The following is a 10,497-nucleotide window of genomic DNA, read 5'->3' as shown; positions in this document are numbered from 1 at the left end:
GGGATACGACTGGTCCAGTTGTCCAGTGGTCCAGCAAAGCCTTGGCAAGTGTGCCCAGAGCAAGGGGGGTCTAGTCAGGGACAATCTGAGAGCGCGTAGGTAATCTTCTAGGCTTACCTCACGGGGAGGTATGCTAGTGGAAGAACGTGCCACCTCAGATTGGGGACTAGATTAGGGAGCTCTGAGGCAACCTGTTTTGGCGGGAAAAGGCTGAGGCAAAGCTGAGTGAAGTAGCAGTGATCTAGCCTGTCTGCTGAGAGGCCTAGCAGAGGGGGGTGGACTCTGGCTGGCAACAGTTGCAAGTTAGTGCTGAAGAACAGCAGCAATCTATAGAAGGCTGGTTCTGAGGCAAAAGAAAGAAAAAAAAAGTGGTCGCTTTATTTTGAGGCTTGACTTTTGAAAGCAGCCTGTTCTGGGGGGGGATTATGCCCTTGACTCGAAGCCAAATGGCAGAAATGGGTGAAGTGAGGGAACCCCAGGTGGACCAAGGTTCTGAGGAGGAATTTGGCTCAGTGCAGGAGGAGAGCACGGGAGAACTGACCTCAGAACTTAGAAAAATGCTCCTAGCCCAACAGCATGAATTTAGGATGAAACAATTGGAAAGGGAGGCCAGAGAAAGAGCTGAAATCCGTCAGGCAGAGGCAGATGCCAAGAAAAGGGGAATGGCCATGAGGATAAAAGAGATGGAACTGAAACACCAAATTAGAATGGTACAATTGGAATTGGATTTCCTAAATAAGTTTATTAACAATTTATCAGTTGAAGAAATGTCAAAGAAAGAAAAGTATGAGGCTCAGGTCAGACAAAGTGAGCAAGATCTTGAAAAATATAATCAGCAAAAAGACATTAAATTAAAAGAAATCAGAGATAAGACTGAAGAAAAAGTAAAAGAGATAAAAGCTAGGGCTGAGGAAGAACTTTTACAGATCAGGGCTGAGTTTGAGGCTAAGCAAAAGGAGCTGGATTTGAGAATAAAAGAGAAGGAATTGCAGCTAGAAAAGAAACCAAAAGAAGGCACACAGGTTAAGGCACAACATCAAAACCTGAATTATTCTGAAGAAAACATGAGGGAAACATGGGACCCTAAGTACTCCAAAGGGTTAGTGCAGAGCCCGCCAAAAATGGGCGGCCATTTTGTTGATAAAACTTCTGGGCAGAGCCAGTCCAGGAACCAGATTTTGGAGGGAAAACCAAAACCAGATGAGAAAGACTCAAAATACAGCAGAAAATGTTATTTCTGTCAAGGAAAGGGCCATCTAATCTCAGAGTGTGAGAAATTAAAGCAGCTAAAAGGAAATGTGCCTCATGATTTGAGTGGAACCAAGCCAAAAGCTGTGTTCTGTGTCCAGAAAGAGCAAAGCTCCTTGTCACTGAGGGAGCCTGTTGCCATGGCTACTCAATCTGGAACCGTTACATCTGCTGATCAGGCTGGGGAAAATGGTCCTCTTGTGGAGGTCAAGCGCTGCTTACTAGTGAGAACAGATTCGCAGTTGTTTGAAACCGCAGGGGTGGACGTAGGAATACTTGGACATCAGTATAGGGGGCTGAGGGATACTTGTTCCCAGGTGACCCTGTGCCATCCAGATATCATTCCTAGGGAGTATATAATCCCAAATGAGAGCATAAAGGTGGCAGGGATTGAGGGACAGGTGATCTCGCTGCCAGTAGCTGAGGTACCTGTGAACTTCCAAGGCTGGAGGGGAGTTTGGCGGCTAGCGATTTCATCGACTCTGCCAGCAGCCGTGCTCGTGGGAAATGACCTGGCTGAACATGTGAAACGGGTGCTAGTGATTACACGTTCACAAGCCACCACGGGGACAGTTCAGGGGGGTACTGATGAGCCCGAGACGGAAGCAGAGGGGAGTTCAGAAGCTGTGGGGGAAACTTTAACCACAGACAGCCAATTTGGCCAAGAGCAAAAGGCAGACGCCACTCTCCAAAAGTGTTTTGAACAGGTGACAGACGCCCAGCTAACACCTGAAACCCCAGTGAGATTTCGAGAGAAAAAGGGAATTTTATATAGAGAGACCCTGAGGAATATCTCAAAAGGGGGAGAGTTGAGGAGTCAGCTGGTGGTACCTGAAAAGTATCGCCCCATGATCTTAAAAAGGGGGCACTCTGACATGTTTGCTGCGCACTTAGGGGTGAACAAAACACAACAGAGAATTACACAGAATTTTTACTGGCCTGGAATAGGGAAGCAGATCAAGGAGTTCTGTAAACAATGTGATGTGTGTCAGAGGCAGGGGAATAACCGTGACAGGACCAAAGCAAAGTTGTGCCCTTTGCCTGTGATTGACACTCCGTTCAAATGTATAGGGGTGGATATTGTGGGACCTTTGCCCAAGGCCACAAAGAGGGGGAACAGGTTCATTCTCACCATTGTGGACCATGCCACGAGGTACCCTGAAGCCATTCCCTTGACTAACATTGAAACTAACACAGTGGCAGATGCCTTGGTGGGGTATATGTCCAGGATGGGATTTGCCTCAGAAATAATCACAGATTTGGGCGCATCGTTTACATCGAAGCTCATGAAACGGTTATGGCAAATCTGTGGAATTAAGCACAAGGAAACCACTGCCTATCACCCCGAAAGTAATGGGTTAACGGAGAAGTTCAATGGGACTCTAATGCGCATGATTAGGGCTTACTTGGCAGAGAATCCAAACAATTGGGACTAGAAGCTGCAATCCCTTTTGTTTGCTTATCGATCAGTGCCACAAGCCAGTACCGGGTTCAGTCCGTTTGAACTCTTGTTTGGGAGAAGGGTGAAAGGGCCCCTTGATTTAATCAAACAAAATTGGGAGCAGATCACCCAGGATGACCCACAAGACGTTGTGACATATATAGACACCTTGATGAATGACCTAAAGAGAAACCTAGAGCTAGCAGCAGAGACCCTGCAAGCTCAAAAGGTCAGAAAGAAAGCTTGGGATGACCAGGAAGGCAGGGAGAGGCACTTTAACCCAGGGGAGGAAGTGCTGTGGCCTAGGCCCTGCAAAGAGAGCAAGTGTCAGCTGGGTAGCCCAGAAATAAAATACTTGGGTCACATAGTAGGGGGAGGAGTGATAAAACCCCTAGAGGCCAAGATAGAAGCAGTTCGTGATTGGCCTAGACCTAGCACCAAGAAAAAAGTCAAATCATTTCTTGGGTTGGTGGGCTACTACAGAAAGTTCATCCCGAGGTTTAGCGAGATTGCAGCTCCGCTGACCGATTTGACGAGGAAGAAGACTGATGACCGCATCCCGTGGACCAGCGACTGTGAGGAGGCGTTCCAGAGGTTGAAGGAGGCCCTCATCAACTATCCAGTGCTGCGTGCTCCAGACTTCGACCGGGAGTTCATCATCTACACCGATGCGTCTAACAGCGGGGTAGGAGCAGTTCTTTGCCAGGAGGATGAAAATGGTGACCAGCATCCAGTGTCCTACCTGAGTAGGAAACTCCAGAAAGGTGAGAGGCATTTGGCAACCGTGGAAAAGGAGTGCCTGGCCATAGTCTACGCGATCCAGAAGGCCAAGCCTTACATCTGGGGAAGACATTTTATTCTGTGCACTGACCATTCACCACTGCAATGGTTAAAGACAATGAAAACCCACAATAGTAAACTTATGAGGTGGGCTTTAAACCTGCAAGACTATGACTTTGAAGTGAAGGTGGTCAGAGGGTCAGGGAACTGTGTTGCTGACGCCTTGTCAAGAAGACCCGAAGAATGAAGACGGCGAAAGAAACATGGACTATGTATATATTTTGGTGACCAAAGGTTAAATGTACTTGTTTATTAAACATGTTTGGTTTGTATGAATAAAGGTAACTTGATGTATTGTAAATGGTAAATGTTTAGATGCCTAATTGATATGGTTATCCTAGGGTAAGTATAAGTAAGTATGGTATTGTATGTTATTGTATAAATGTTTTTGTATGTTTTGGATCCAGGTTGTTTTTTGGAGAAAAGCACTTTAGCTTTCCCCCTACAAAACAACTTATAAAGAGGGGAGGTGTTACATACAGCACTGATGTTACCTGTCTGTCATGGGTTTGGAGGGAAAGTTCCATCCTATGGGGAGTGGAAGGCGGGACATCAGGAGGAGGGGCTGTACTGTATATATATGTGGAGCTTGTGTGGAGAGAGAGGAAGAGCTGAAGGAGAGCTGAGAGAAGAAGCTGGTGTGGGAGTCTGTGTGTCAGACAGGGTACTACTGTGTGTCAGTCAGTACCAACCTGATAGGTTCAGGTGTCTGTATGGGTAGCCAGAACTGATAGGTTCAGGGTCTGTGCTTTATCTAAAGGTGTTCTGTGTGAACCAAACTGGTGTATGTATGATTGAGACTAAGCCACGTTACTGTATCTTATTCACTTGATCATTTTATTTTCCCTGTGTGTGATTTAAATAAACCTTATTCCTTTATTTGTTAAAAATCCATTCCTGGTCTGTGTGACTTCTTATAGGGAATGGTTGGTGGCAGCTTAGTGAAACTGTGGCATATCCCAGTAGGTCTGGGGTTGTCACAGTCACTTCAAACAATAGATGCCTAGAGAATAGTGAAAAACAGCCCTGACAATTGCTTTGTATATGGGCGAGAAGTGGTTAACTGAGGGGAGGAAAGGAGTCAGGTTCTAGAATGTTCTCTGCTTGTCTCTTTGTGAGTGACAGCAAGCAAAAGAGAACATCCTGTAGACCAGTGGTCCACAACCTTTTACAGACCAGATCAGCAGGCAGGCGGGGAAGCATTCATGGGTGCGGTGTGTGTGCGTCTGTGCATGGGCGGGCCGTGCGTGCATGGGTGGGGCATGCGTCTATGTGGGGTGGGCGTATGTGCGTGCAGGGGTGCATGCACGCGGGGGGGGGGAGAGCTATGTCTCCGCAACCTGGTCCTGCCAAGGACATAGCCTAAACTCCTTTGATGTCAGACTGCCTTTTGCTATGTAAAGTTTGGTACCCCTTTTCCTGCTAAGAAAGCAGGAAGAATATTGTGTAGCCGTATCAGGCATTTCTTGGTTTTTTTAATTTTGAACGAAGAAGCACAATATTTCACATTCATAAACTAGAGGGTTTCTTAAGAATTGAATTAACTACATGTATAAATGAAGACTTTGCTAGCAATTTTTCAGTGTAACACTAAGACTATTTAAAGTACACTATGAAACCTAATAATGCCTGGATAGCGAATGGTAGATTATAATTGAGATGCTGACTAAGAAAGAGTGTGAAGTATTTATTTCACAATGTGTTAGGAGCAAAAACTTGCACATTGGCAGACATCATTTTCAGAACATCAGATATACCACACTGATCAAGACTGCTGCTACCTAATCATCATCATGTAACTTCTTAATCTTTGACTTATGACGCTCAATTTCCTTCTGCAGACGCTCTATTTCTTCCTTATGGTGATGTATTTCTTCTTCATGATGTTTTCTCAGTTGTGTCAACTGCTCTTTCTGTAGCTTCCTACAACAGTATGATATAAATTAAGTAGATCACAGTATTCTCAGCTAGTGACAAACTGGAAAATATCAAAGCATATGTAATTGGCAGTCATCCACTCCTACATGCAGTACTGTATGTCATACAGCTATTAGAGGTATTTACAATACTATACTAAAGCCAGGATACATGCTTCTTACACCTTGCCTCATATTTTAATTAACAAGACACAATAATAAAATAATTAGCCTGCCTCTTCCAGAGAGTTCATAATGAGTCAGAAAATAGCTAGTAAAAGCCAATACTGTTTTTCTAAATTTGTTAGTGAATTTCAGCTCTACAAGTATTTTTTTTTAAATTAAGGTCATTATAGTGTTATATTCTCTCCTCTTTCCCATTTTATAATCACAGGGGCCAGAGAGCGGAAGGAAGCTTTTTCATTATTTTATTTAAAAGCATTTGTTTATTTATTTGGTGAGCTGAAGGCATGTATGCAGCCCCTAGATCTCTGGAAAGTCAACAGGTTACGAATGACAAATTTCAAGAAAATGCCTATTTCAAAGACTTAACAGCTGTTTTAAAATAAAGAATAACAATCCTGGGGATTGCCAAATTTCCATAGAGAAGCGGCACAAAAGAATAGAGGAGAGAAAAGCAAGCTGTGGAAGGGGTTTTCCCTCCCCACCTCCTGTTCTTCTCTCAGTCTCCATTTCCAGCCAAGTCCATCTGTTTCATTGTTGCAAAAAAAAAAAAAAAACCAGAAATGCAAGTCTCCCGTTTTGTTTAATATTGCAAGCTTTTAAACAAAATCCTATATAACCTTAAGGTGCAAAAAGAAAAATATATCTGAGGATTTTATAATCTAGAGCTCATATCAGATACGTGATGTTCTGTTCTTAACACAGATAAAAAGAGGCTTTTTACCCACAAACTTCAATCGATCCATGAAACAAAAATGGCAAGGCCAGCAGTTAATGAAGTCCAGGGATCGGTGCCCGAGGCCGTCCTATGCGAACTTTTAAATTACATACGATGCAAAAGCGAAGGACACCTTACCTGAAATATCGCTCTTCCTCGGCGGCTTCCCTTTTCCCAAAGGCGCCGCCAGCGTCGCGGATAGCTCCGCTCTTGTCGCTGTCGAACTGGAGAAGAGGAGAGAAGGGAAGAGAAGAGAAGGGAGGAGGAGGCCGGCATGAGGAAGCCTTTTCCTTGCCCTCCTATGACGGCCTGCCTACCCACCCACCCTCCTTCCCTACAGGTGAGGCCCAGAAGGTGGAGGAGACACCGGACGGGCAACACCCCACACATACACACACACCTCCGGCCTCCCCCTACCTTGTCAGGGCCGGAGCTCCAGCCGCGCTGTTGCTGGGGCAAAGCCACAGCGCCTCGCAAGCCACACCTCAGCACCGAACCTACCGCAGCCATCGCAGCTCCGTCCTTGGAGGCGTGGGGGGGGGCGAGCGAAGCTGAACCAAAGCCACTTCCGAGGTCATCACGGGGAAGGCGGGCATAAGGAAAGCAGAGGCCAATCAGAGCAAAGACTAGGGAGCGAGCGGGCCAATCAGCCGTACTCTTTGAAGGTCATGGGAAGAAGAAGAGAGGAAGGAGAAACCAAAGAGATAGGAAAGGAAGAAGAAAAGGCCAGTTATGGTCAGAGTTAATTTCCGGTATTGTGTTGCAAAAAATTTTTATTTGGCTGCGGTGGTGTAAGCCAAGATAAAGGCATGTCTGGCCCTACAGGCAGGTATGGGTTTTTTTGGGCCGACAAATCCAAACCCCTGACCCTCCGCCCAGCGTAGCTAATGGCAAGGTGTTGTGGAAGTTGTGGTCCTAAAGTTCTGGAGAGGCAGCCGTCCCCCTTCCCCTATCTAAGCTAGACTGAACAAAAAGGCTCATAGATTTGAGACACTGTCAGGTGTATGAACGCTAAGTGGACGTGGATAGGATTCTGCAGTCAGGCTCCATGTCTGTGCATGTTTATTACAAAACGATACTAGACTTATTGGAGCTTAGCCACTGGCAGGTATGTACAGGATTGCTTTGCCAATCCATTGTACTTTAATGCAACTGTACACATTTCTGTAACATGTGCACCAGCGGTTCTTAACCTTTCACCACAGACCCCCTTTAAATATCTTTTGTTGCCGCAGACCATCAAGACTTAACTCAAGATCATATGTCCAATGGAGCACAGTAAGCTTGCTTTGTTATGGATGTGCTTTTGTCCAATTGCAGCGCAAAGTAAATTCTTGTAAATTCCTATTAATACAATTGTTCCTTGATATTGGCTGACAAACTGTCAATTCGCTTCTTGTTGATCAATGCACCCTGATCTTTGCAGCAGGTCAAGTAGTTATTCAGCTACTGTGTGCGGGTTTCTGGTTTTTGCTATTAGTTGAGAAACTTCAAATGAGGCCTTCACTGCATTTTCATTGTTACAACAGTTGCAGTCTTTTAAACCATTTTCTTACGTTTCAGATTCAGCCAGCAATCCATTCAGAGGCTCAATAAAAATATATTGTTACAAAATTCACTGCGTTAATATCAAAAAAATCAGTTCACCTGCCAATAATGAAAATATTTTATTAGGAGAAATTGAAGAAGAACCAAAATCACAAAGTCCATCTGAACACTCATGCACACTGACACTGACTGACTCCAGCTCTCAATATCTGGCAGAGCGCCTTCTCCCACCCAGCTCTACCAGAGGCACTCATTCTAGCCAGGCCAGGCAACTGAGGGGCCGAACGCTGAGGGAGGCCCGAAAGGAAAGAATGAGGAACCGGGCCTTCTCGGCAGTGGCCCCTTGCCTCTGGAACAACTTGCCCCTAGAGATCTGCCTGGCTCCCTCTCTGGGTGTCTTTAGAAGTAAACTAAAGACATGGTTATTTAAGCAGGCTTTCCCTCCTGCTGTATTTTAATATCTATATTTTTACATCTTGGATTTTCATATGTTATTGGTTTTATTGTTTTTAAACTTTGTTATGCCGCCCAGAGTAGACTATCTGTCTAGTATAAATCTAATAAATAAATAAATAAAATAAATCTCTTCCCACGGCTTCTGACTGTGCAGTAGCAAAAAAGTCACATGCTGCCTCTCAGTCAGTCAGCATAATTCACTTGCATGTTCTCACCGTCTGCAGAAATATCAAACAGTTATTTGTTATCAAACAGTTATTTTCATAACTGATTTTTACTTTTGTTTCTTTTTAATGTTAGGTTAGAAAACCTACGTTTCACACAAACTAGCAAGGAAAATTAAGATTTTGTTCCACGATTCTTGCTTTCTTTCATCCATTATTCTTTCTATTTTAACTGTAAAACATCATAGCGTTTCTTCAAGCCTTCACAGACCCCCTGTGAGGACACTGTTCCCCCCTCCAGAGGTCTGTGGATCACAGATTAAGGACCTAGGATATCTGTGAAGATTCTCAGTCATCCAGGTGAGGTTATCTGGAGGTGGAGTCATGGCAAGTGAACTTCTTTCTTATTAGGTTGGAAAGTTTTGCTACACATCCAAGTGAAGAAGAAGCTACTTGGATGAGTAGCGAAATATTTTAACCTAATAAAAAAGAAGTCCTGTTGCCATGATTCAACTTCCAAAGGACCTAGAATATACACAACCCCTTTCAATTCCAGTTGGACTTTCCACATCAGGTATCTTGAATTAATGCCAGTCTGATCTTTAGAGAGTAAGAGAATGACTTCTCTTCTCTGACTTTTTGAGAGCCAAAGTTATGGAACGGATCCTCCAAAATAAATTATACTACTGGTATAAAAATTAGTTTTGGTGCTATATGTCATAGCACTATAATCAAGGGTGAGTTGCATGTGCCAAAAAAAAATGAGTGTGGCTAATGCCTGAATTATGATGCATCATAACTACTGATCTTTTAAATAGTTTGTTATAAGGGGATCAGTGGTTGATTCAAGAAAATTATTATTTTTAGGAAAAAAATCGATACAGATGCACCTGTACTTATTTATTTGCATTTTTCCAGGGCTGTTTGTCTGTGAAAGAAATATATTGCCTATGACTAAAATGTTCTGAAAATCTACACCTTTTAAAAAAACATTAAGTATAACACCATGCCTGAAAACTAGCACTCCTCATAAGATAGGCCCTACATAATTGAAGACCTATGGATCCCCAAAATCCATTTTCCATAGTGTATCCAGATGTCCTTTGGAATGTCATAAGCAAGTCATAAGAAAAATGGACCACTGCTTAGCACCCAGTCCTGTACCCCAGTGGAGTCCAAGAGGTTGGGAATTTGATTCCCCACTGTGTCCTGTGAACAGAGCCAGTCTGTGTGACCTTGGGCAAGCTGCATAGTCCCAGGGCACCCTCAGAAAAAGGGAATGGTCAACCACTTCTGTGTATTCTCTATCTGGAAAACCCTGAAAAGGGTAATCATAAATCAGAATTGACTTGAAGTCTAATCATCATCATCATCATCATCATCATTAAGAAACACCCGGCACAGTCAAAATTATAAAAACATTGACTGGCATTATATAATGGATACAATTTTTAACCAAAAAACTAAGTATTACTACCATAGTGGTAGCTGTTGTTGTTGTTGTTGTTGTCACCCGCCATTGATAGCCTTACTGGACCACATCTTCGTTATGCAATCTAGTGCAACTCCCGAGATTCCTTTTCAAGTCAATCACTGCCCACTGAGAAATTAGTGCAAATTTTCCAGAGGAGTTACCCACAAATGAAAGGGCGCCTGAGGAGGGACATAACTGAGATGTATAAAATTATGCAGGGAATGGATAAAGTGGATAGAGGGAAGGAAGCTCTTTTCCCTCTCGCACAATACCAGAACCAGGGGACATCCGCTCCAACTGAGTGTTGGGAGAGTGAGAACAGACAAAAGAAAATAATTATTTACCCAGCGTGTTGTTTATTCTGTGGAACTCCTTGCCACAGGATGTGCTGCTTATATGTGCTTAAAGCAAAATCTCGTAGTGCTTAAAGCTCTCTCTGGGCCGTTTACAGTCTCTCGTCATGCAGGCTACAGAGAGCTGGGTGCTCAGTTTTGCCGACCTCGGAAGAA

The 10,497-nt window shown here is 43.9% G+C and overlaps 1 protein-coding gene across 1 annotated transcript; it reads right to left on the bottom strand.

The window, feature by feature from the left end:
* Positions 1-5,203: 5,203 nt before the first annotated feature.
* ATP5IF1 (ATP synthase inhibitory factor subunit 1) lies at positions 5,204-6,922 on the bottom strand. Its single transcript, XM_020810541.3, has 3 exons — positions 6,764-6,922; positions 6,485-6,570; positions 5,204-5,452 (listed from the first exon to the last, which is right to left on the bottom strand). The coding sequence occupies exons 1-3, from the start codon at positions 6,854-6,856 to the stop codon at positions 5,311-5,313; spliced, it is 321 nt and encodes a 106-aa protein (XP_020666200.2). The 5' UTR covers positions 6,857-6,922; the 3' UTR covers positions 5,204-5,310.
* Between the last annotated feature and the right edge of the window lie 3,575 nt (positions 6,923-10,497).

The sequence above is a fragment of the Pogona vitticeps genome, chromosome 9, assembly GCF_051106095.1.
Source record: "Pogona vitticeps strain Pit_001003342236 chromosome 9, PviZW2.1, whole genome shotgun sequence".
NCBI classification, from domain to species: domain Eukaryota; kingdom Metazoa; phylum Chordata; class Lepidosauria; order Squamata; family Agamidae; genus Pogona; species Pogona vitticeps.
The sequence above is the reverse complement of the archived record's forward strand: the minus strand, read 5'-3'. Positions and strand labels throughout refer to the sequence as shown.